The sequence below is a fragment of the Equus caballus genome, chromosome X (genome assembly GCF_041296265.1).
Source record: "Equus caballus isolate H_3958 breed thoroughbred chromosome X, TB-T2T, whole genome shotgun sequence".
Classification (NCBI taxonomy): Eukaryota; Metazoa; Chordata; class Mammalia; order Perissodactyla; family Equidae; genus Equus; species Equus caballus.
Window position 1 is genome coordinate 18,942,827 of NC_091715.1, and position 27,697 is coordinate 18,970,523.

At 40.3% G+C, this 27,697-nt stretch overlaps 2 protein-coding genes across 2 annotated transcripts in view; one reads left to right on the forward strand and one right to left on the reverse strand.

Annotated features, from left to right (window-relative positions):
• The window catches only part of KLHL15 (kelch like family member 15), a 34,282-nt gene extending 33,616 nt beyond the window's left edge, over positions 1–666 (reverse strand). Inside the window, exon 1 of the mRNA XM_023633811.2 lies at positions 461–666. The gene's annotated coding sequence lies outside the window, so the exon portion shown is untranslated. The remainder of the gene's footprint in view (positions 1–460) is intronic.
• EIF2S3 (eukaryotic translation initiation factor 2 subunit gamma) lies at positions 264–27,152 on the forward strand. Its single transcript, XM_001494201.6, has 13 exons — positions 264–342; positions 10,986–11,790; positions 12,346–12,409; positions 13,350–13,477; positions 13,567–13,688; positions 15,592–15,686; positions 16,955–17,113; positions 18,428–18,562; positions 19,757–19,851; positions 20,271–20,415; positions 22,208–22,377; positions 22,746–22,918; positions 26,739–27,152. The coding sequence occupies exons 2-13, from the start codon at positions 11,722–11,724 to the stop codon at positions 26,800–26,802; spliced, it is 1,419 nt and encodes a 472-aa protein (XP_001494251.1). The 5' UTR covers positions 264–342; positions 10,986–11,721; the 3' UTR covers positions 26,803–27,152.
• Positions 27,153–27,697: the final 545 nt, after the last annotated feature.

Consider the following 27,697-nt stretch of genomic DNA (forward strand, 5'->3'; position numbering starts at 1 on the left):
GCGGGGTTCGGCGGGAGGGCCGACTCGGGGCCGCGGGCGGGGGAAGGGGCCGGGGGGCCGCGGGCAGCGGCAGAAGCGCCGGCAGTGGCGGCGTCGACGACGGCGTCTCCGGGCTTCTGCCCCGAAGCGCGCCGAGCCTCAGGATCACCCACGCCGGGGGTGGAGGAAGGCGGGAAAGGGGCGGGCAAGGGGCGGAGCGTACGGGGCCACGAGCCAGGGGCCGCTCCGGGCCGCGCGCCCCCTACGGGCCGCGGGAGCCGCCCGGGGCCCGCCCAGGGAGGCGGGGCCCGCCGGTAGGGGGCTCCGTGCGCCGTCGTTGCAACGCAGAGGGCTGCCACGCGGGTAGGGAGGGCGAGGGGTGGGGAGCCGAGAGCTGGCGAGCAGGCCTGGGAGGCGCTCTCGGCCCCCACCGGCGCCTCGAGGGGGCCCGCGGGCGGGCCGCGGCCCGGAGGGTGTTTACCTTCCCCCTGGTCGAACGCCAATGCCGCCATCTTTCAGCCAGCGCGCGTCACTTCCGGCGCCGCGGGAGCGGGAGCGGGTGTGGGAGCGGGGTGGGGGCAGGGCTGTCCCACGCCCGCGGGGCCCCACAATCTGGCGGGCAGCGCTGCGGGCCCCGCGGAGGCACGGGGGCGGCCTGGCGCCGGGGCTGCAGCCCGGGCCCCAGGCGCCTGCCCCCGCGGCGTCGCCGTCGGGGCTGGGAACGCTGGGCTGTGCTGTTCCCTTCGCGGCGGTCCCTCTTCGTCTGCACGAGCGGTGGGCTCGAGCCACTGCGGTGCGCCCACCCTCGACACGTTGAGGGTTAGGAAGCCCGGAAAATGTCTTTTTGCATCTTGCACACAGTGGGGGTGGGGGAATCGGGGCCGACGTGGAGGGAGCTTGGCCATATCTACCTGCGTTACAAAAATGACTACATCTGCGCCAAATGACATCATTTTTGTAAGGCAACTTGCAGGGGATTATTGCGTCATAGTTCTACCTGGCTTACTGCACAATACGTTTCGCAGAGACAGTTACCAGAAGTGGGAAAATTCGTAGAAAACGGCATGTCTGCATCGCACAGAAATGCCGGATCTAGAAACGCTGTTCTATTTGCGTCAAAATAAATGGCAGGAACGAACGTTCAGAGGGTAGTGATCTTTTGAGTGGTTGTTCGTTTTTAACAAATCGGCTATGGAATTCTAGCTAATGCTTTTTAAATATCGCCTTTTCTTGATTTAAGAATATAAAAGTACAATATAGGACTGTTGCAAATTTATTGTTGTGAAATCTCTGTGGGAAAAGTGTAGATGACAGAAATACACAGTTGGAGGCCGGTAGTTCTACAACGAACCTTAAATTAAGTCATCCGTTGCCCATTTCTGATCCTAAACTGAGGAGTTTCTCCTACCCCCACCCCCCCCCGCCGCCATTTTCTCTCTAGACCAATATCCCGGTGAACTTACAGAGCTGTGTGGCTAAAAGCGACCATTATCTCTTTCTAGCAAACCTGAACATGTCATATTTCCCAAGAGGCCAAAATAGCACACGGTGCGCTGTTTTGCTGACGTAGACAACTTCGTGGGAAAAAATAGAGAATCACCTTAATCTTTTGGAAATAGGGAAATAAGCTTCCTTTTTCCGATTTAAACTATAAAACAAGCTTTAAAAAACTATAAGCTATCAAATAAACTTTAAAAATGGCATACATTCAACTTTAAACATTTGAGTTTTCATACATTATTCCTGAACATCTAAAAGCGCTAAATTTTGTATTTTGTGCTTTAGCTAGCCGACATACACTTTGAGCTATACATTGCATAATGTAGTACTGACCTGTCCAGAGGGAGACTTCTGTTCCTGATTCAAGCAGGAACTGAAATGTGTCTGTGTTCCATGTAGCAGACATATACCTATATGAGTGATGTCATGAGCAGTGTGATGCTTACCCCCCTTGTCTGATATTCCATGGTCTCGTGACATTTCATTCTGTCCAAAGTGTACTTTTTTGGGGAAACTTTACTGTTTCTGAAACTAGGCTGTGTCTTTCCGCCAATCTATATATTTACTATGTAGAGCCCCACCCTTGAAAAAGAAGTTATCTTTAATCACTGATGCCTCTTTCACTCTCATTTTAAAAAAAGGAGTCTTATAGAAGGGTCTAGTACAGTAAGAAGCATTGTGCTTCTCCAAGACCAAGCAAACTAAAACCACATCATTTAAATAAACTAACTCCTCCAGGTAATTCCTGTCTTCAATTACTTTTCCTACCAATTCCTAGAAAGTAATGGGAACTCCTAAATACCTTGAGAGCATCCTTTCATACTGGTAGAACCCCACAAAGCAAATGAAAGCTGTCTTTTCCTAGCCCTCTAGCTTAAGTATTTGAGAATACAGTCCTCAAATTCACAATATAGCAGTCCAAGATGTCCAGAGACCTGCTAGAGGCTTGGGACTGGGAGTGGAGTGGAGTTGGAAGGAAGTTCCTACCCAGGGTTCTGAGGATTTGGGATACTGTATATACTCTCTTCTCCCTTCCCCGCCCCCCTTTTTTAAAGAAGTTGAGGCTTTTCAGAAATCCAGAGTCTGCAGTAATTATCTTGGTAATCACTTTTCATGCAACTAGTCCCCACTGCAATCTCTGGGAATCAGAGTTTTATCTTGGGGCCGGCCCGTGGCCTAGTGGTTAAGGTTGGCACACCAACCTCAGTGGCCCGGGTTCGGTTCTCAGGCGTTGACCTACACGGCTCCCAGCAGCTATGCCGTGGCAGCGACCCACATACAAAATAGAGGAAGATTGGCACAGATATTAGCTCAGGGCAAATCTTCCTCAGGAAAAAATAATATATATATATATATATATATATATAATCTTCAGCAAACTCTGATAAAGCTGTATATGCATTCTCTCTCCTCTTGAAAATTGTTTTGCCAATTGCTCTATAGCTGTTCAGCGTTTTTAAGGCATCTTGTGGGGTCCAGTCCATCTCAGTCCCTCAGGGTCCACCAGTATCCCTCAAATCAGTACCAACTTCTGCAGGTCCACACCGAGACCTGTACACTGACACATTCTAACAGGATGGTGGCTGTTGTCCTAAGCATTATTTCCTAGTCCCTATCACAGATGGAGCCTTCAAAATGCAATCTGAGGGTCCCCAAATTTTCCAGCCTTCCAAGTTCATTGTTTTAAAAGCCAAATAGAATACCTTGAACCTTTATGGGGCATGACAAATAGGAAATCGGTGTCTTCAAGAATGTTAGAGGATTCTAGCTAATGCTTACGCATCTTGGTTATTGCTGGTCACCTGTCCCTTGGAATGGCTCCTCATAGCTTCTCTCCTATTACCTCTGGCCTTCTGGTCTGTCACCACCTCTCCACATTTCTCTAGCTCTCTCTGTACTTCCCGACTCACAAACTTGACTCTCCCTCCACTTGTCTAGCAAAGCAAAAACCTAAAGCTATGACAAGGAAACTTCAATTTCTTTAAACAGGTCATGGCTTTTAGAGATCCCTACACAGGGATGTCTGCTGTGGCCATCTCTAGTTCAGATCTGTAGTCATTTGGTGGGAACCCTTTCCTAAGCATATCAATTGCTTCTCCCATCCCCTCTCTTTCTGAATCTCATGAGTCCCCAAACACATCCCCTTGGCCCAGCTAGGAGAATACCAAATCCTTAAACATCCAAAAGGGATGTGGGTGCAAAAACAAACAAAAAACCTTTCAAAGGGCACTCCCCCCAGGAAACAGAGTGTGTCTGAAGTATTTACATTCGTGTTATTACATTTGTGTCATTTCACCAATGTGGGGAGCTACCTCAAGGAAAATGAATTGATAACTTGACACATCTATATGACCAAGAGGATTCAACAATGTGATTCTTCCTGGAACCAAATACTGCTTCATATTTCACCTCCATCCTTAAAGCCCTAGCAAGCAATTCTCTGCTGGCAGTTGTTAGAATAAGTGCTTTGCGCCTGCAGCCAGCCAACAAGGGTTCAGAAACATTCAGGTTTGGTCTCAGAGTCCCCAACACATTGTGACAGGTTTAGACAACATGGGGTGCTGTGTGAGTGAGCACAAAGAGGGGGATGTAATCTGGGAGGTTCAAGCAAGGCTTCTCAGAGGCAATGATCTCTAAGTTCAGTACAAAGGGAGGAAGGAGAAGGACAAAGAAGAGAATAAAGGACAGCCACAGGGCAGTGCTTTCCAGGCAGTGCTTTCCAGACCTTTAGAGAAGTGCTGATAATTTAGTAGGGGTGTGCTGTAGGACACAAGAGGAGAAGGAAAAGCAGCAAAAATCAGGAAGGCTGTGAGGATAGGCCATGGCAGTCAGGCCTTCTTCCCTGCTGTGCTGCCTCTCACCCCATGTTCTTTCCACTCTACCACGTTATGACACGGATTAACATATTAAATGATCTTCACATTGTTGCATTTTTGCACTCCTACTTAATTCCATAAATTGTTCATTTGCAATCTACTATACTAACTTACTTATTCATGCCATAAATATGAGTGCCCACTATGTGCCAAGTCCTGTTCTAAGCACTGGGGATCTATCAGTGACCAAAACATATCAAAATCCTTGCCCTCTTCTAGATTACATAAGTCAGGTAATAAACAAAATAAATAAGCAGATTATATGATCTGTTAGAATGTGACAAGTGCTATGGGAAATAATAGAGCAGGGTAGAGATTAGGATTGTCGAGGGGGAAGGATCTTCCAGTTTTAACCGAGATGATCAGGGTAGGAAGTGTCATTTGAGCCATGACTTGAAAGGAGATGACAGACTAGGCCATTGTAAGGTCTCTGGCCTTGGAGAAACTGGGAACCTCTGGAAGCTTTTGAGAAGAGGAGCAATATGTTTAACACTCAGGCTCCTGTGTAAATAGAACTTAGGCATAATGTAATGTACAACACAATGACTGTAGTTAACACTGCTGTATGGTATATTTGAAAGTTGCTGAGAGTAAATCCTAAAAGTTCTCATCACAAGGAAAAAAACACATTCTTTTTTTTTTAATTAAAAAAAATTATTTTTAAGATTTTATTTTTCCTTTTTCTCCCCAAAGCCCCCTGGTACATAGTTGTATATTTTAGTTGTGGGTCCTTCTAGTTGTGGCATGTGGGACGCCACCTCAGCATGGCCTGATGAGCGGTGCCACATCCACACCCAGGATGCGAATCGGGGAAACCCTGGGCCGTCGAAGCAGAGCTCGCGAACTTAACCACTCGGCCACGGGGCCGGCCCCAAAAAACACTTATTCTTTTTTTCTCTTTTTTTTTTTTGGTATCTGTATGAGATGAATGATGTTAACTAAACTTATTGTGGTAATCATTTCACAATATATATGTCAAGTCATTATGCTGTACACCATAAATTTATACAGTGCTTGTATGTCAAATATATCTCAAACTGAAAGAAAAAACACTGGAAAGATAACAGAAAAAATAAAAAATAAAATGGGCTGTTAAAAAAAAGAATTTAGGGGGCTGGCCCCGTGGCCGAGTGGTTAAGTTCGCGCGCTCCGCTGCAGGCGGCCCAGTGTTTCGTTGGTTCGAATCCTGGGCGCGGACATGGCACTGCTCATCAAACCACGCTGAGGCAGCGTCCCACATACCACAACTAGAAGGACCCACAACGAAGAATATACAACTATGTACCGGGGCTTAGGGGAGAAAGAGGAAAAAATAAAAAAATCTTTAAAAAAAAAAATCACAGTATGAGACTGCTCGTACTGCTTAAAAAAAAAAAAAAAAAGAATTTAGGTGGACAAACATGGAAGTAGGGAGGTGGGTAAGGAGACTATTCTGACAATGGAATGGAGGCCAGACTCTGCAAATAGCCTGAAAGTAGAGCCCACAGGATTTCCTGGATGTAGGGATAAAAGAAAAAGAGCAGTCAAGGATGTCACCAAAGTTTCTGGCCTGAGTGACTGGAAGAATGGAAATGTCATTTCCTGAGATGGGGCAACTTCAAGAGGAGCAGGTTTGAAGCAGGTGGGGGAGAAAGGAGAAGGTGCAGGGATTGGCCCTGGGGTGGCCAAAGGCAGGGAGCCGTCCAGGAGAACATAGGCACTGGTCTAGGAGCCCAGAGTGTGGTATGCTACCAGGTGGAGAGACAGGTACTGTAAATTGCTAAATATCCACCATCAATAAAAGATGCAGTGAATGTCACTATTTTTACTGAATATATTTACCTTGAAATACAGTGTAAACAATGCCCCCTTGAAAATGAAAACGTTAAAAAGAGCAAATTTTTTAAAAGTTAATCATTTTTGTGCTCCTCATGAACCAATGAAAAATAATACTGTGCTTCAGAAGCCTCGACATGCAAGCCACATATTTGTGAGGTGTTTAGGAGATTACCAAGGGGCTGAGTGTAAGTAGAGCAAGGACTGGGCACGCACGCCAGTATTAGGGAGTCATTCGGGAGAAGATAGAGTACTGTCAAGGAGACAGAAAAGGAGTAGCCAGTATAATAAGAGCAAAACAAAGAGCGTGGTATGCTAAGCCAGATAGGAAAGTACTGTAAGTTGTTAAACATCCACTATCAATAAAAGATGAATGTCACCATTTTCATGGAATATATTTACTTTGAAACACAATGTAGACAATGCCCCCTTGTAAATGAAAATGTTAAAAAGAACAGATTACCCCCAAGTTAATCATTTTTATGTTCTTTATGAAGCAATGAAAAGCAACACTATACTTTAGAAGCCTCAAGATACAAGCCACATATTCATAAGTACTGCATTTCAGTAGATGTGCACGAAAACACACACACATCCTGAGTGTGAGCGCCAGAGTTGAGGTGGGTGGGAGCCATGAAGAGCTGCTATATGGTGTTTGCTCAATGAAAGAAGTGAAAAAAAAAAAAAAGCCTCCGGTGATTACCGTTGCCAGAAGCAGAGCTTTAGGGTTTGGGGACTGTGGTTAAGGATAGAGACGGGATTGAATCTAGGCTCTGAGGTTATTTATTGGTTCTAAAACTAAGTTCTTAAAAAAACAGTGATCGCGTAGCTCTCTCGGGACAAAATGTCTTTGTGGATACAGGGCAAAGAGGGACTTTAGGTAAGTCAGCTCTGGCCGCCTCAGCTTGGGGCGGGGGTAGCTGAAGTGGAAGCAGGGGAAGCACATGTGAACAATGGGGCCCAGGCCAGGCTGAAAGGCTGGCTGAGCTTCATGCTGTCCAGCGGCTCTGGAGAAGAGCGGCACTGTTTTGGTGAGGGGCGTTGGAATGCTAAGCATAGGTGAGGCAGGATGACCCTCTGGGATTGGAAGTCTTAATGTTGTCAAATGGTGATTCTCCTCATATTGATCTACAGATTCAAAACAATCCCTATTAAAACCCAGTTGGCTTATTTTTTGCAGAAATTGACAAGCTGATTGTAAAATTTATATGGAAATGCAAAGGTTCTAGAAGAGCCAAAACAATTTTGAAAAGGAACATAGTAAAAGGATTTACACTTTCCCATTTCAAACTGTACTGAAACTACAAAAATCAAGACAGTGTGGTACCGCCACAAAGCTAGACATATAGATCAATGGAACAGAACTGAGAATCCAGAAATAAACCCTTTTATGGTCAATTTATTTTTGACAAAGGTGCCAAGGCAATTCAATAGGGAAAGGATTGTCTTTTCAACAAATAATGCTGGGACAATTGGCTATCCACATACAAAAAGATGGAGTTAAACCCTTACCTCACAGTGTACACAAAAATTAACTCAAAATAGATCATAGACCTAAATGTAAGAGCTAAAACTATAAACCTTTAAGAAGAAAACAGAGGGGTAAATCTTTGTGACCTTGGGTTAGGCAAAGTATTCTTAAATATGACACCAAAAGCATGATTCATAAAAGAAGAAAAAATTGGACTTCATCAAAGTTAAAAACTTTTGCTCTTCAAAGACACCATTAAGAAAATGAAAAGACACAAAGGGTGAAGTGGTGTACCCACAACATTACTAACAATAATGTACAACTGAAATCTCACAAGGTTGTAATCTATCATAATCTTAATAAAAAAAAAAAACTTGAATGATATAATTAACAACTTTTATTTTATGATATTTAGAACATGCACCAAACCACTGGAGAATACACATTCTGTTCAAACACATGTGAAATGTTGTTGAAAACTGACTACACGGTAGGCCATAAAGCAAGATTCAACAGATTTCAAAAACTGTACCATATAGTCACATTTTCTGACTACTATTCAATCAAGTTAAAAATTAACAACAAAAAGTATAACTATGATAGAAAGTACTCTAATAGAAAAGTAACCAAACGATTGATGAGGCAAGATTTTACTTTATAGAACAGTTCAGCTATTAGATGCAGAAGTAATGATAGAATTACACCATCACCATTTTCAATCATTAATGAAATATGAATGCAGGCAATTATCAGTGATAATTAAAACCATTAGGTGAAAAGCTAGTGGGGGACTGAATGATCAGGCTGACAATACCTGAACCTTTGCACCAATCTTGACATCATACACAAAAAAGTCCCAGACATTATTTCTCTCCTATTGTAATGCAATATAAAGTTCACAGCACCACCTATGAACTATTCTTGACAAAGACTCAAACCTAAGTCAGATCAAATCTTTAGATCTGCACTATCCAATCTGGTAGCCACTAGTCACATGTGGCTACTGGGCACCTGAAATGTACCCACTCTGAATTGAAATATGCCATAAGTGTAAAATATACAATAGATTTCAAAAATTAAAAAGAATGTAAAATATCTCATAATAATTTATATTGTATACATATTAATATTTTTGATTTCTTGGGTTGAATAAAATGTATTATTAATTTCAAAAAAAAAGAAAATGAAAAGATAGGCTACAGACTGGGAGAAAACATTTGCAAATCATGTATCTGATAAAGACTTGTATCCAGAATATATAAAGAACTCTTGCAACTCAATAATAAGAAGATAAATGGGCTGTTCCAGTGGCATAGTGGTGAAGTTCACATGCTCTGCTTCGGCGGCCCAGGGTTTGCAGGTTTGGATCCTAGGCTCAGACCTAGCACCACTTGTCAAGCCATGCTGTGGCAGCATCCCACATAAAATATAGGAAGATTGGCACAGATGTTAGCTCAGTGACAATCTTCCTCAAGCAAAAAGGGGAAGATTGGCAACAGATGTTAGCTCAGGGTCAGTCTTCCTCACCAAAAAAAAAAAAAAAAAAAGTTCAACTATTTTACCAAAGAGGAGATATGAATGGCTAATAAATACTACATGAAAAGATGCTCAACATCACTAGCCATTAGAGAAATGCAAATTAAAACAACATCTACTAAAGTGTCTATAATAAAAAGAAGAGACAATATCAAGTGCTGGTGAGGGTGTGGAGAAACTGGAGCCCTCAGACATTGCTGGGGGGAATGTAAAATGGTGCAGCCATTTTGGAAAAGTTTGGCTGTTCCTCAAAAGGTTAAATATAGATTTACCATAGGACACACCAATTGCACAACTAGGTATTTACCAAGAGAAATGGAAACATATTTTTATAAAAACATGTACATAAATGTTCATAGCAGCATTATTCACAATAACAAAAAGTTGTACACGAATGTTCATAGCAGTATTATTCACAATAGCCAAACAGTGGAAACAATCCAAATACCCATCAACTGGTGAATGGATCAACAAAATGTGATAGGTTCATACAATAGAATTACATTCAGCAATAAAAAGGAATGAACTACTACTGATAAATGCTACAACATGGATGAACCTCAAAACCATGATGCTAAGTGAGCAAAGCCAGATGCAAAAGACCACATATTGTATGATTCCATTTATATAAAATATCCAGAAAAGGCAAATCTATAGAGACAGACCATTAGTGGTTGCCTGGGTCCAAAGATGGAAACGTGGATTGACTGCAAATGGACACAAGGGATCTCTTTGGGGTGATGGAAATATTCAAAATCTAGATTGTAGTGATGGTTGCACCACTCTAAATTTATTAAACATCATTGAACTGTAAACTTAAAACACGTGAATTTTATGGTGTGCAAATTTTACCTCCATAAAGCCGATTTTTAGAAAAGAGTATACTTGTAATTGCCTATGAATTCCAGCTCTGCTACTTAGCTGTGGAATTGTGGGCATGTTATCTAATCTTTTTAGGACTCAGTTCCTTCACTTGTAAAATGGGAATAATAGTGGATACCTCATCAGATTGTTGTGAGGATTAAATAAAGTTAATACTTGTTAAGTCGGTGCCAATATTTAACTACTATTAAGAACATTTTCTGTGATGTTTCCACTTCCATAAAAGTTTCTGACGATGAAGTATATTGTGTTCTATTTATTATCAATAAATTTTATTTTTTGATTGAGCTATAATTCACATACCATAAGATTCACCCTTTTAAACTATACAATTCATTGGTCTTTAGTATATTCACAAAGTAGTGCAACCATCACCACTAATTCCACAACATTTTTATCAACTCAATGGGTTTTCTGAATTAGCTGGTATAAATATTTAGAATGTAAGATGAATTCTAAATGTATAAACTTATAAATTTATAAGTTCCTAAATTTAGGAACTAAATGCCCGCACCCAAATACAATATATTGTACAGTTTCTACCATCACTTAACCAATGAATGCATTTATTGAAAACATACCTTCCTATTTTAACTATTGTACCTAAATTTATGTGATAGAAAACATGTTTTCATTTTAATATTAAGTATTCAATGAACACAGGTAACCTAAATTCGTATTCACCTCTGCTTACATTTTTTTCTGGCTAGAAATGAATACCTGTTCATGATAGAAAATTTGTAAAGTATAGAAATGCATGGGGAGAAATAAAAATTACTCGATTTCTTTTTAACACACGATGAAAAAAGGGTTAAAGTCTCAAAAACCTTTACATTTTAAAATACCGAGCTAGTATTAAACACTAAAGTGGGTTTTCTTGGCTCGGCTTTTTAAAAAATCTCTCTGGGCTCTCTTACGACATCTAGCTTCCATCCTATGCTAACTGCATTCTGAATGCAGTTTAGCGCCACCACGGACCACCTCTCTGGCTCTAGCAACCTCTGAGAACAAGTTCGGGACTCTGCTTTTGCCAGCCCTGCCTGGGTCGCTGAGCACGTCACCAAACCTCCGCTCGACGGCGCCCTCCCCGCCGCCCATCAGGTGACGCACCGCGCCGTGAGCGTGGCCAGCTCAAAGCGCGGCCTCCGCGCGGCCTCCTCCCGGCCAGAAGTCACGTCACGGGCGGGCCGGACCCCGAGCCGACCTCGCTTTATTAAATTATGGGTATGGGTAAAGAAACACATTCCCACTGTCTGTCCTCACATCTCACGTAAGGTTCCCAGGTTCCCGGAAACTCTCTCGGCCATCCCCGCGGGAAACGGAAATGGTTTCTCCCTCGCCGGCGCGCGCGTCGGTTGCATCATCCGCCGAGCAAGGGGCCTTTGATGGGGCTGCCCTCAGCGTTGCCTGCATAAATAGCCAACAGGTCTGCACCAAATGGATCCCGAAACTTTGCCTCGTGATTTTTAGTCAGACTGCCGGCAGGCACAGCACAAAACCCAAGCGGAGAGACGTCCAAGGAGTGAGGCCCCTGCTGCACCGATCACCCTCCTTTCCCAGGCCTGAGCCTTAGCCTGCCCGCCTCCGCGTCCCCGCCCTGCACAAGGGGGCCTGCGTACAGTCAGGCAGCAGCCGGGGCGACTTCCTTCCTCTCCGTGCAAGATGGCTGGGGGCGAGGCTGGAGTGACTCTAGGGCAGCCGCATCTTTCTCGTCAGGATCTCGCCACCTTGGTAAAGTTTCGCTCTGGGAGGATGCGGAGTGAGCTCAGGAGTGGGGATGACCCAGCTTCCCGGGAGGCATTGAGACGAGGCAGTGCCGGGCTGTCGGGAGCATAGTTAGGGAGCCCCGGCGCCCTAAGCAGCGTTCATGCCGCCGCCTGCACCTCGGCTGGGCATGGGGATGTGAGATCGTGAGACCTCGAGACCCCGAAGGATTCACCTGGAAAGTCATAATGTTAAATGTCGTTAAGGTTTTCACTTCTGAAGGTCTGGGAGGGGAATGTCTATACTGTTCTCAGTGCTAATGCTGTCAAGGTTGGGGGGCTTCGGGCCTCCACATCTCCCCCAGTGAGCGGAGGTGTAGTCTTGTATGACGGTGACGGACTCGTAGGGCCTCCCAATCATCAGGGTACAATACAAGATGACTTATACAGGAAAAGCGCTTTAGAAGTAGACGAGAACTGTTCACATGGTGGCGAGCTGTAGGTGGCAAATATAGTCAAAGTGAAAGTTGTGATTTGTGTTATGTATAGCGATTTAAAATAAAAATAATATGTTTGATTACAGGATGTTACCAAGTTGACGCCACTTTCACACGAAGTTATCAGCAGACAAGCCACAATTAATATAGGTAAGTTGAGAATAACTTGGAGGCCTGACTTGGTTAATCTCCGACGAGTAATTTTAACCTCTCTTTGTGTGATGACCTGAATTATATGAGGATGCAGATGTTCAAGAAATAGATGTTGAGCCTTTGTGAGCAAAGCACCTGCTCGATTTTAGGGGAAGCACGTTTCCCATGCTTAGCTTACAGACTAGAAGAGAAGAAAAGATATAAGACAGACTTATGAAAAGTTTAATAGCATAAGCACTTTAAGGAAGGGGTGAAAATTCGGCTGTACTTGCCACACAGGATTATTGCAAGGGCAGAGTTTATGAAAGTTTTATTTGCTATATATGCTGTTAAGAAGAATCTTTTTTTGCCTTAATTGGCATCTAGAACTTTAGAGAAGAAGTTATGTTGACTGAGTGTGAATTTTGGGAGACTGTACAAATAGCACAGTAAAACCTAGTTAAAAGTAAGGCTCTACCATGAGGCTCTTAAAAAGTTAGAAGATTTATACTGCCCTTGGCAGCATTACTGTGATTAAGCCTGGGTTGTTTTGTTTTCATGGATTCCTTTTTGTTGTGTTAGAGCTCATCATACTATTTACTTCTCTCTGGAAATGCTGGAAAGTTTCTTAATATATAAGATTTTATGTAATTTTTATAGAGTGTTTATTTTAAATGAATGTAGTCTTTGATTAAAAACATAAGATGAATAGCTTTTATTTTGGTGAGTATGGTTTTTAAACAAGGTTGTCAGTTACATAGAAAGTTCTCTTTAGTCCTGTATCAGGATAAGTTTTTAGTAGAAAAGGATGTGTAGGAGGAAAAATTGAAGTCACTGTTAGTTTTACATTGATATTTACAGTGAGTTACGGCTTTAGGTTTTCTAGTCTAACACTATTAGAAAAAATATTTGATGTAATCGAATACACATGAATTAATTTTTTGTACTTTGTCTACAGGTACAATTGGTCATGTAGCTCATGGCAAATCCACAGTTGTAAAAGCTATTTCTGGAGTTCACACTGTCAGGTTCAAAAATGAACTAGAAAGAAACATTACAATCAAACTTGGATATGCTAATGCTAAGGTGAGCTGTGTACTGTGGAACTAGAAACTAACTTTAATTGTTGAACATGCAGATAAGGAATCTAAGTCTTTTTGCATTGGAACTTTCAGATTTATAAACTTGATGACCCAAGTTGTCCTCGGCCAGAATGTTACAGATCCTGTGGAAGTAGTACACCCGATGAGTTTCCTACAGACATTCCAGGGACCAAAGGGAACTTCAGATTAGTCAGGTGACCTCTTCTGTGCTAAAAACATTTTATACTTCCTGTTTTATTGTCTTAGGATTTGTGTTTTTTGAGATATTAAATAGTGAACCTGATTGCTGAATGGTTTTGTTGTTTTTCCATTATTTTGTGTTTTTATTGACCATAATGACAATAATTTTGAAAAGTCAAGTTTTTAAACGTAAGTTACTTACATGCAAGTTCTCCACAGGAAAAGTATCACATAAGCAGAATGAAATGGAGGGAAACACAATTCATTGAATTTAAGGGATTCTTTTTGCCAGGCTTCCTAAATTTCTTTAAAATTTTTAAATAGATTTCTTTTATTTCTATTTCTTAGGTAGGGGAGGAACAAAGCCGTTCTTAATTACCTCTCTTAAATACATGAGCTTGTTACCCATCTGTTTTCTGAATATGATTATATATCCTGGTTCTTTATCAGAGGATCCTGATAGCCACCTAGTGATGTTTACAGGGCTTGGAGATGCCCCACAATGAAATTTTAGATCTGGGGCAGAGCTGGAACTAGGGAGAGGTGAGTGAGGCCCAAAATTTAAGAGGAGGGGAATGCTAAAAAAGAGCTCAGTAATCTAGATAAATAGTATTTTAATGTAATGTTTTTTGAAATTAATGCAAAGAAATTGTCATAAACAGAGTATCTTTTTTTTTTTAAAAAAAGGCTCAAATTACTGATTTTTTTTTTCTTTTGCTTCATTATCGGTGTTTTTTTGTTTTGTTTTTGGCTTGATATGACATTGTTACTGATCCTTTTTTCATGTAAAATTTTGATATTTTGTTCATCATGGACTTTTTTTGCATTAATTTTGATTTTTTCAAAAAAAATAAATATTATTTGTTTTGATTACCAAAGTTTTTGGCATCCCCTTAAATTTTGTACCTGAGGCAGGTACTTCACTTGCCTCACTCCAGTTCTGGCCCTGATCAAGGGTCAGGAAACTTTTTCTGTAAAGGGCCAGATAGTAAATATCTTCTGCTTTGCAGGCCATAGGTTATCTCTGCTCTTTTGCTATGAAAGCAGACGTGATGTACATGAATCGGTATGGCAGTCGGCCAGTTCGCTGACCCGTTTTAGATCATGACGATGTGAGCATAAAATTTTTAAAAATAAAGATTGTGAATGAGTAGCGTGTTTCTGTTTAAATAGTGTGCCATCTCCACTTCAGATTGGCAATTTCAGCTTTTCAAGGTGCTAGAGAAATTTTTGGCAAATTATTTTTTCAGATGCAATGGTCATTCTGTTAACACTGTTTTAGCTTTCAAATCAGTGATATTCCCAACATACGCTCTGTACTATATTCTACACCATATTCATTTTGATTGGGTTTGGGAGTGTCTCTCTCTTTACTTATTTCTACACATAGCTAATTTCATAGCTTTGTAATGATCTGCAGTGATTTTACTCTCAGCCAGAAGCTAATCTTATTTCCAAGGTCTAGAAACACCAAATCCTGTAACTGCTTGACTTTACAACGATAAGAATTATTTCCATATTCTTTTTCCATATTCATGTGTAATATTCATGTTCTATATTTAAAGTGATTTTTCTTTTTCCTGAGGAAGAGTTGCCTTGAGCTAACCTCTGTTACCAATCCTCCTCTTTTTTTTTTTTTTGCTTGAGGAAGATTAGCCCTGAGCTAACATCTGTGCCAATCCTCCTCTATTTTTTTGTATGTGGGATACCTCCACAGCGTGGCTGGAGAGTGGAGCAGATCCGTGCCCAGGATCCCAATCCATGAACCCCAGGCCGCCAAAGCAGAACATGCAGAACTTTAACCACTCGGCCACAGGGGTGGGCCCTATTTAAAGTGATTTAATTTTAGGAAATCTATAACTTGCATGTTGAAGTGTAGATTGATCTTAGGACTGATTGTTATTTCTCAATTGTTAGACATGTTTCCTTTGTTGACTGTCCTGGCCACGATATTTTGATGGCTACTATGCTGAACGGTGCAGCAGTAATGGATGCGGCTCTTCTGTTGATAGGTAAATACATCAGAATTGGTTTGGACAAATCAATGTGGAGCAAATCCAAGATGGAACATTTAGAGGGAGAACTAAGGCCTTTAAGGGCCATATCCGTTACCGAAGGGTCAAATGAATGGGAACTAACATGTCGTGCAGGATGACATCCCTGCCTACCAGATAGACCTAGGGCTGACGTCTTGTGAGAATTCTTATTGTAGTATATATTTTAAAAAGTCAGTAGTGCATTTTCCCCACTTAGTTCACATGAAATGATTTTATTATTTTAATTATATATTTACATGTAAAAGTACGTGGATGGTTTTTTTTGTCTCTGAGTTGTTTGCTGCAACATTGATGTATAATGGTTTTGTTGAGATGCAGATCTCATTCATATTAAGTACTGAAGTCTAGACCTGAATTGAGGGTTTCAAGGCTAGGGTTGTGCTACCTTCCTTATGTGAGCTGTTGGAAGATTTCGTTGCTATGGGATATAGTTTTTAAAAGGATGCCAAGTGGATATAGTACAGGTCACCTGAATATTACCACTTGGAGAGGAGGATCGTTGGGGTGCCCCCAAAAGATGCCTATTTCTTTATAATACACTGTTGGTTATCCTCACAGTTATGTCCTTCCCTGCCTTTGTTAGGGAGTAGCCTCTGATCATAGTTGAAATTCATAGACTATATTGTGTCTTTCCCTCTTAATTACTCTGCCTCTCAGGAGCTTGACTGGACGAGAACATCTCTAAGACTGGATAGAGCCAGGGACTGTACCTTATGCCTGAGCAAAAACTGAGGGCAGGCTCTGAGATGCCAAACTTGTTGATTCCAAGCATGTTGCTTAGGAGCAGGGATGGGAGGCTCCAATGAATGCAGGCACAGAGGGTGAAGCAGGGGAAAACGTGGATGCTTGCCCATGATATCCACGACTTTTGCCTCGAATAGGGCTAGGGCATTCAAATGTTTCTTTTATTGGATGCCAGCTAATTTTTTTTTTTTTTTGGTAGTAAAACACACATAAAATTACCATTTTAGCCATTTAAAGTGTACAATTCAGTGACATTAAATATATTCACAGTGTTGTGTAAGCATCACCACTATCTAGTTCCGGAACATTTTCATCACTCCAAAAGGAAACCCCATGCCCATTAAGCAGTCGCCCTATATTCCCCTTTCCCCCCAGCCCCTGGCAACCACTAATCTGCTCTCTGTCTCCTATGGATTTGCCTATTCTGGCAAATATTTCTAGCTAATTCTCATGCGTCTTTTTTATGCTTCATCATCCAGCTGGTAATGAGTCTTGTCCTCAACCTCAGACTTCTGAACACCTGGCTGCTATAGAAATCATGAAACTGAAGCATATTTTGATTCTACAAAATAAAATTGATTTGGTAAAAGAAAGCCAGGCTAAAGAACAATATGAACAGATCCTTGCATTTGTACAAGGTAAGAAGCCATAGTATCTAATAAATCTGTGAGTCACTTTGAGAGGCATTTAATGCAGATACCAGATGTTAAATTAACTTTTAACATAATAGATTATCTAAAACAGGCTAAACTTATAGGTCTTAAGCCTTATTTTTCTCTACCTACTACTTATTAGCCACCTGATAGAGCTAGTGAAATCTGTGTTTCTGAATTTGGTAAACTAAAGTACATTTTTGCCAGCTGAAAGTTAGAATTGAATTTGTATTTTGGAAACTATCAATCACATTAAAAAAAGTCCTCCTCAGTGATGGTAAAATGAACAAAAGCGTATTTTTTAAAAAATTAAGCATTACACCGTTTATTCTTACTGAGTAGCTACTTTGAAAATTGGAACTGAGGGGCTGCCCCCGTGGCCGAGTGGTTAAGTTCGTGCGCTCCGCATTTGGCGGCCCATGGTTTCGCCAGTTCGGATCCTGGGCGCGGACATGGCACTGCTCATCAGGCCATGTTGAGGCAGCATCCCACATGCCACAACTAGAAGGACCTGCAGCTAAGGTATACAGCTATGTACTGTGGGGATTGGGGGAGAAAAAGCAGAGGGGACAAAAAAAGATTGGCAACAGTTGTTAGCTCAGGTGCCAATCTTTAAAAAAAAGAATTGGAACTGAAAGTGATTTATTTAATCTTCATAGTATCCTTTTCTCTAGCAGCGTTGTGTTTTTCATTTCTGGGAAGACATGACACATCGTATTGTTGACATCTGATTCTCTTAACCTTGTTTTCTTGTTGGAAAGGTTGACTTCTTGTGAACCCAGTTCTATCATAACAAAAAAGAATAAGTCATTTTGATTAAAATCTAATTATGTTTGGTCCATTTCTTTGACCAGCCTGTTTGACATGTAATTAATAAGGAGCAAATATTATATGTGCCAGCAGTTTTTGATTAACAAAGAGTCTGTAATTTTATCTTGACATTTATTGGGAGGTTAATTGCACGTTATTAGAAATCTTTCAACTAGTAAAGTGCTCATTCCCAGGAGTGTTAGTGTTTTATTCCTTTTAACAGTTTCATCATTTTAGTGTATTAAATATATCTATTAATATATTTTAGAATCTTTTTCCTTAATGGGAATAGTATTCATTATCAGGAGTAAAAACATCTGTAGAATACTGCCACCTTTCTAAACAGAATTATCACTTTCTCCCTGTTCATGGCATTTGTGTAGGTATGTTTAGGCATCTATTTTAGTAATCTTAACTATTTTATGTAGTATGTATAGAACAAGTTGTATAAAACTGAAGAATTTTGATCTTTCTGAATGTGTCGTATAGGTACAGTAGCAGAAGGCGCTCCTATTATTCCAATTTCTGCTCAGTTGAAATACAATATTGAAGTTGTCTGTGAGTACATAGTAAAGAAAATTCCAGTACCCCCAAGAGACTTTACTTCCGAACCTCGACTTATTGGTAAGTGATAGGATTTGTCTTTAACTCTTAATTTGATCTTTTCCACATTGGTGATTCCCCTTTAAGGGTGTTTATTAATTTTTCCTCTGTCTGAAAAGATCGTAATAAATTACGATCTGCATAAAAATTTTTTTGAAATAGATTAATTCTGAGATTGTATGGACTGCTAGATTGCATTACTGGATGAGGGACAGAGTCCTGAATACAGAAGGAACGTGTAACCTTTTTGTGCTCAGTATATGGTATATTGTGTGATCAAGATGGAGTGATACAGTATTTTCCATGGAATTATAATGCTTTATTCAGGAACAGGATGGTAAAACTTCCATACAAATGATTTCATTGTACCATTAATGAAGATTTTCATGTCCCTTTCACTTTTATTTGAGTTCATAGTACCAATAATGGTATAATTTGATCATCTAAGCTTGTGGTTCCTACACAGAGATGTAGGAGCCTTTTCAAAACAGACATTTGAGCCCCTCTGAGTCTTCCCCCCGGGGCCTCCTGTGTGTTGTGGGAAGTGTTCTCTTGGGTGATTGTGATGCGTACCCATTGTTAAGGGTCACTGCTCTCAGGACCTAAGTGTGGGTCACCTAGTCCTATAGTTGTTTTGTAGTTTGAAAACTAAATTTTTATTTCACAAGTCGTATAATATAGAGGTATATGAAGAAAAAGTCCACAATCTCTCCGTCTCCAACTTTTACCCCCTTAGCCGTGAAGTAACCAAAGTTAGCAGATGGTGTGTATTATTCCCACACCTTTCTCTTTGTTCATATCATCATGTATAAACATGTACATATTTCTTGTTTTACTTTTTCTTTGTGGAAGTGGGATCATACCATGCATATTATTTTTGTAACTGGTTTTATTTTTTTTCTTAACAGTGTATGAGGGTTATCCTTCCAGATCATTACATATGGCTCTAACATTATTTTTAAATAGCTGCATGTTACTCCATAATATGAATGTACCATAATCCTATCAATGAACTTTTAAGTTATTTCTACTTTTTTCCATCGTAAGGCTGCAGTAAACCTAGCTGGAGTAATAATACTAGATTTTGTTGCAAAGTCACTCCTATGGTGTAAATCTTGTGTGTCTACTATTTTAGAAAAGTTAACTTAGACAATGATATTTCTTTTAACGTTAAAATGAACAGAATTGGCTTTAATTTGTTTTGTTTTCTTTTAGTTATTAGATCCTTTGATGTCAACAAACCTGGCTGTGAAGTTGATGACCTTAAGGGGGGTGTAGCTGGTGGCAGTATTCTAAAAGGAGTATTAAAGGTAAACTGGGTTTTCTTGTTGTGTTTCTGTTTTGTTTGTTTTTCCCTTGTCTTAATCAGGAAAACAGTATGGACACTCCAAATTGAAAAATAAAATTTTTTCATGGTGTCTATAATTGATAGAGATTTCTTTGTTTACTGTTATGTCTTTTGAATGTGTCTTATCCCTAACTATAGGTTCTTTATGAGTATGCAACACATTTTATATGATGATAGGCTTGTGTGGTAGGTAGTTGGAAACAGTTGGATGGTTCTGGTTTTGAAGATGTCTTCCACATCTTTTTTTTTTTAATAGTGCTCTTTGAAATAGAGAAAAGGTTGCCTTTTCAGTTTTATCGTTTTCCTCTTAGGACTTTTTGTATGTAAATGGAAATTGTGTTGTCCCACAGTAATTCTAATTACTAATTGATATTTTTACAGGTGGGCCAGGAAATAGAAGTCAGACCTGGTATTGTTTCCAAAGATAGCGAAGGAAAGCTCATGTGTAAACCAATCTTTTCCAAAATTGTATCCCTCTTCGCAGAACATAATGATCTTCAGTATGCTGCTCCAGGAGGTCTTATTGGTAAGGATTTTCCTCTCGTCCCTGTGCTTTTAATTTGTGTATGTTCATGGTACTTTTCATGGGAAATGGATTACCCAAAAAGATATATTGTAGATTTTTTTTCCCTCTCCAAAGCCCCAGTACATAGTTGTATATCCAAGTTGTAAGTCCTTCTAGTTCTTCTATGTGGGATGCCGCCACAGCATGGCCAGATCGGTGCCCAGGATCCAAACTGGCGAACCCTGGGCCACCGAAGTGGAGTGCATGAACTTAACCACTTGGCCGTGGAGCTGGCCCCTAGATTTTTAGTTGGATATTTTAATAATTGAGCAGAGTAGGGGAACATGCGTATGGTTAAACTGTTGATTTTAGGTCATAAAATGGTTTCATGTGTTTGTAAAAAAATTTTTTTTTAAAGATTGGCACCTGAGCTAACAATTGTTGCCAACCTTTTTTTTTTTTTTTGCACTTTTTCTCCCCGAATCCCCCCTGTACATAGTTGTATATTTTAGTTGTGGGTCCTTCTAGTTGTGGCATGTGGGACACCACCTCAACGTAGCCTGACGAGCAGTGCCATGTCCGCGCCCAGGATCTGAACTGGCGAAACCCTGGGCTGCCGAAGCGGAGCATGTGAGCTTAATCACTCGGCCACGGGGCCGGCCCCTGTAAAAATTATTTTTAAGCATAAGGAAGAATACGTTTTGGTTTAGTATATAGAGTAGCTCCTTTTTAGCAATAACAAAATAAGTTTTATGACCTAGCGTTGCAAATACCTAACTGTACTTTTTGTGTGTGTGTGCGCGTGTGTCTACACAGTTTGGGGTTAGAAAGTAGTTGTTTTTTATGTATATTTTGCAAATGGAAAGTTACCCACAAATGTCAGTTGAATCATGTCAGGCTCATGTTTACACTGAGCTGGGAATAAAAAGATAGCTTCTGTTGTGTAGGAATTACTGAGATAATTTATGAATTTTCTTGTCCCTTACAACTTAGCGTATTACCAGATACCCAGAAAAAGGCAAGATTTAGTAGTGAGAATTAGAGGCATTGTATTTTGGATTAAAGAAGGAAATATTTGGTGAAAAAGGTGTTTGTCTTTTGGTTCTGTGGTTTTTGGTTGTGTAATTCATCTCTCTATTGTAGCCTGTAATTTAAAGTTTACTGTATATGATTTTACCTTTTTTTTATTTTCAACAAGGAAACTCTGGAAATGTGGAAGTTTTTTTTTTTTAATTTAACTACGGAACTTTTCAGAGAGAGAATAGTGTAATGATAATCCTCATGTAGCCACCACTCAGCTTCAACAGTTATCAATACTTTACCAATCTTGCTTCATTTTTATATCTTCTCCTCTCTCCCCCTTGAAAGACACATAGCTAAAATAGTTTGAAACGGATCCCAGGAATCATATATGAAGTCTTTAAGCTATCTTTTTGATCAGCCTTCCGGGGAGAAATGCCAGGCAAATATTCTGCAAACTACTCATTGTGAATTTTGTATCTTTTCAACTTTTATTGAGGATATGCAGACTCATTTTTGAGTCAGGCTGTTATCTCAGTTTGCCCTTTATGTAGAATTTAAGTCAAGAGAATCTTTTTGTTCTCGGATGCCCAACTAACCCATGAGTTTACAGTTCAGTTTTTTCAGATGAAACAGGTATTTTGTCACACCTGTGGAGCTATTACATGAGTATGAAAATTTAAGTGTGTATTAAACTGTATAGGTATATGCGGTACTTGTTTGACCAAGTTTTTGGGTAAACAAGTTTATAGGAAATAAAAACTTGGACTATATATATCTTATTTTATATCAGGAGTTGGAACAAAAATTGACCCCACTTTGTGCCGGGCTGACAGAATGGTGGGGCAGGTACTTGGTGCAGTTGGAGCTTTACCTGAAATCTTCACCGAGTTGGAAATCTCCTATTTCCTGCTGAGACGGCTTCTAGGTGTACGCACTGAGGGAGACAAGAAAGCAGCAAAGGTAGGTGCTTTCTGTAATTCATGTTTCAACAAAAGTAACAGTGATGTTAAGACCAGTTTAGACGTTCATTCTTTTACAGTTAATATGGGATTAAGAAGAGAAGGTGAATAAATTTGATTTCGTAAAAATTGAGAACTTGTACATGGCAATCAGTTTAAAGTAAAACAAAACGGGGAAGTATGTCACGTATGACAATGACATGATATTCCTGTTATCCAGATGGTTTTTTTTAAAGTCTCAGATTAGATTGGCAGAGATGGAAAATTGCTGACATCTTGTTTTGGCAAGGATGTAGGAAAATAAGCAGTCATATTTGGAAGGCATTTTCTTGATTTTGGGGTTTATTTTTCCCTAATTTATTTCCCTAGGTGCAAAAGCTATCTAAGAATGAAGTGCTCATGGTAAACATAGGATCCCTGTCGACAGGAGGAAGAGTTAGTGCAGTCAAGGCCGATTTGGGCAAAATCGTTTTGACTAATCCTGTGTGCACAGAAGTAGGAGAAAAAATTGCCCTTAGCCGAAGAGTTGAGAAACATTGGCGGTAAGTTTATTAGCGTTTGTCACTGTCTAATAAAAAAGACATCTTTTCCTTAAGTTCTTGGCGGGTGTACACGCAGTTTTCCTTGACTGCAACAGTTATTGTGGCTTTAACTCTCAGCTATTTATTTGGATGACTTTGAAATCTGTATTTCTAGTCCTGATTTGTGATAGACACAACCTATGCAAAAACTAATGAATTTGGGTTCAATATTTCCTTTGCCTTTGGCTTTTTAAAACTTATTTGGAAATAATCTCAAACCTAACAGAAAAATTACAAGAAATGCACACAGAACTCCTGTATTTCCTTTTCCCAAATACACAATGTATTTGTGTGTCTATAAGCTTTTTTCTGAACCATTTGAGGAGTAGGTTGTATGTATCGTGCCCCTTGATCTCTTAATAAATACTTCAGTGTATATATTTTTTTCTTTCTTTTTTTTGAGGAAGATTAGCCCTGAGCTAACATCTGCCACCAAGGCTTCTCTTTTTGCTGAGGAAGACTGGCCTTGAGCTAACATCCTGCCCATCTTCCTCTACTTTATATGTGGGATGCCCGCCACAGCATGGCTTGACAAGTGGTGTGTAGGTCCACACCTGGGATCCGAACTGGGGAGCCCTGGGCCGCCAAAGTGAAACATGCGAACTTAACCACTGCACTACCAGGCTGACCTCGAGTGTATATTTTCTAAAAACAAGGATGTTGTTTATATGACCACTTCAAGAAGTTTGACATTGGGGCTGGCCCGGTGGTGCAGCGGTTAAGTTCACACGTTCCACTTCTCGGCAGCCCGGGGTTCGCCTGTTCAGATCCCAGGTACGGACATGGCACCGCTTGGCAAAAGCCATGCTGTGGTAGGCGTCTCGCATGGAAAGTAGAGGAAGATGGGCACGGATGTTAGCTCAGGGCTAATCTTCCTCAAAAAAACAAAAGAGGTTTAACATTGATAAAATACTGACATCCATAGTCCATTTTCCAGTTTTATCGCTTGTCCCAATAATGTCCTCTGTGTCCCTCCAGTTTAGGATCATGTATTGCATTTAGTTTTCATGTCTCTTTGATCTCTAATCTGGAACTTCCACAGCCTTTCTTTGTCTTACTTGACAATTTTGAAGAATACAAGCTAGTTACTTTATAGACTCTTCCTCGATTTGGGTTTACCCGATGCTTCCTAAGATTAGATTTGGGTTATGTAGTCTTGGTTGAAATGCTGCTGCAGGTGGTGATGTCTCCTCAGGGAATCACAGCCAGAGGCACATGATATTTGACTGCTCCTTGTTGAGGTTAATTTTGATCCTGCAGTCAAGGTGTTGTCTAGTTTCTTCACTACGTGGTTACTTTTTTTTAACCCTTGCAACTAATAAGCATTCCGTGGGAGACTCTTTGAGACTATGCAAATACCCTGCTTCTCATCAAATCCCACCCTCCCTGGATTTAGCATCCACTGATGATTCTTATGTGAATTGAGCTTGGCTATAGTGATTGCAAAATGGTGATCCCTCCCCCCAACTCCACCACTCATTTATCATTTGACATTCTTTCTTTCCCATTATTTACTTATCTAGTTAGAATATGGACTCACGGAGTACTTTATTCAATAGGTTATGATTCATTACTGTCCTTACTTATTTCGATGCCCAAATTGTCCAGGATTTATCCAGTAGAGACCCTGCAAGCAGGCTCCTCTGTCCTTTTGACATGTCCCCATCATTTTTTTTTGAATAGTTCCTTATTTTCTGACACAAGATCTTCCAGAGTCGTCTTGTCCCTCCCCTGCTCCAGTTTAGAATTGGCCATTTCTCCAAGGAACCCTGGTTCCTTTTAGAGGGAAATGGTATTTAGAAATGAAGATCTGGGTGCTGGGTGTGCCCATTACTCCTAAGGTACTAATTCGTCTAGCCCCTTTCAGTGGATACAGCTAGGAAACGTACACATAGCTTTGACTCGTGACTCTTTGCTCTTTCCCTGGTTAGTTACTGAATTGACCCTTTTCTTTCTATTCTGTGTGACCTTATCATAGCCCATACCACCATCCTTTCACACCCAGAAGTTATTGCAAAAGATTCCTAGTTGCCTCTCTGTTACTTAAGAGCTCAGTCAAAATTAATCTTCCTAAAACATTTTTATCTAGAACATTGTTAATGTGCTCAATAATTTCTAGTAGCTTCTCACTACTTTCTGATATTCAGGACCTTTCTGGAAGCCTGCTTCAGTGCCTTTTACATTTCCTCCTGCTTTGTCTCATATAAGCCCTCTAAAGTAGACTATTCTGTGTCCTGATTGTCCCCATAATTATTCAAATCACCCTTGGCTCTCTGGTTTTTTCCCTCACTACCTAACCAACCTTATTAAGGTTTCCCTGATACTGTGCCCTGTGATGGTCTCTCATCCTTATTCAGAAGATCTGCATTATTTAGATAGAGTTAAATTTTTTATTGTCTTTTAAGTAAATAATCCTGCTTTGTGGTAATTTATGCCCGCTTGATTTTACTCTTTTGTGTGATTATACTATTTGCTGTTATAGACATACTAATTTCCAGTGTGTTTTAAAATTGTTGTTAGTGCTGTCGAGTTGATTCCAACTCCTGGTGACCCTGTGTACAGCAGAGCAGAACCCTGCCTGGTCTTTTGCACCATCCTCTCACCTTCCAGCGCTATATCAGCCAATGCTCTGCTGCTATTCATTGGGTTTTCTTGGCCAGTTTTTTCAGAAGTGGGTGGCCAGGTCCTTCCTTCTAGTCTTTCTTAATCGGGAAGCTCTGCTGACACCTGTCCACCATGGATGACGCTGCTGGTATTTGCAATACCAGTGGCATAGTGCTCAGCATCGCAGCAACATGCAGCCGCCACAGTATGATAACTGACAGATGCATGGTTCCCTGATCAGGAAACAAACCCAGGCTGTGGCAGTGAGAGCACCGAATCTTAACCACTAGACCACCAGGGCTGGCTATTTTAAAGTAGGCTTAAATAATAAACTTTCAAAAACTCTCAACATGGAATGTATTATTCTCAGTTAGGATGGGACATTTCCTTGATTAGAACAGATTTTAAAACACACGATCTTTTTGAGTCTGCCCATTAAAATTATGAGAAGATTCTATCCATATGAAATTTTAGACTTTCCTTAAAAATTAGCAAGTATGTTAAAATTGTTAAAAGAAATGAGAGCTTCTGAATGATCCTTACATTCTTTAGAATTGTGGTTTTAACCCATGTTTAGGTAAATTTTGTTCTAGAAGCTACAGTTAAGGTAGCAATCCAGCCTGGGCATCAATTAGAGCAGACGTTGGAAGAGGGAGTGGAGGTCCCTCTGCTGTTGAGAGTAAGCTGCCTATAGACTATGCAGTCCTGCTGTTCTTAATTTCCTTTACCAGCTGAGGTCATGGTAAAGCCATTATGATCTATTGGAGTCCCGTGAATGGTAGAAAAGCATTTTTCAAGGAGAAAAGTATAGAGAATGACATTTTTTTAAAAAATCAGACTGAGGTGGTTTGTGTGTCGGCATGGTTCCTTAGGCGGACTGGAGGGCTCTTTGGCAGTTCTTAAGGGGTCGCTGTATTTTGATAGAATGAAGACAAGCATATTTATAGTAGCAACTTTTTGTTTCCTTTTCCTATCATTCATTCTGGCTATAGCCCATCTCTCAGGGTATAAGAATCTAAGACGATAGTGTAAGCTTGCTTTATGGAGAAGCAGGTTTTGGGAACAAATTCAAATTTAGCAGATAGGCAAGTAGAACCAGTTATGTCTTATAAGATTGTGTAGTAATGATAATGAAATGGATATAAAACTCACGATTTCTTTTATTTTCATTTTGCAGTTTAATTGGTTGGGGTCAAATAAGAAGAGGAGTGACAATCAAGCCAACAGTAGATGATGACTGAAGAATTCCAGTTAAATAATACATTAGGATGAAGTCGGAATTTCTCTTAATAACCTAGGGGTATATTTTCAAAGCATTACTGGGGAACTCATTACCTTAGTAGTAGCTGTAAGGTTATTCTCATTTTTTGGTGATGAAAATTTAACCTCTAGTACTAAAATAGCCTCTACAGTAAATGTAAAAATTGGCATAATGGTGGATTGAATCTACATTTTACCAGAAATTAATCATTCCCAAATAATTTCTAATTTATACATCAGTGCAGGTTTGAAATGAAATGGTTTGCTACAACCAGCCTTTGCTGTAGCACACATACCACTGAACCTGTTTGAAATAAAGTCTTTCTTCTTATTTTTCATGATTTATCTTTGAGTAACTCCAGGCTTGAAGGATTGTTGTACCAGTAAATACTTGAAGATACAAATTCTTGAAGACCAGCTTCCCTTTGCCCCATATTTTATGTTGCTTTATCTTTGTGATTTTGAGTGAAAAAGAAATTAGTAGGTTCAAAGAAAATTACCCTTTAGAGCATGAGTGCTCATTCCTGTGGACACCCCTTTCTCTGCCCTTCCACTTTTCCTGGACTGGAACACAGGAAACTAGAGGCAGAAGTTCTCCTTACCCTCTGCCTATGATGCCTTGTGATTGTTTCTGCGTTGGTTTACGCCTGAAACCCAACAGCCTTACCCCATTGGAAAATAACTGTTACACCAGATGATTCTAGATAAGGAACAAAGATCTTTCCAGGCCTTATTTTTATGTTTGTTCTTAACTGCTTAATTCATATGGTTATGATATAGATTCTAGTATTAGTAATCTTTGGACCTTTCAAGAAGTAAAAGATGTTAGAGGGGTTGGCCTGGTAGTGCAGCTGTTAAGTACGCATGTTCCGCTTC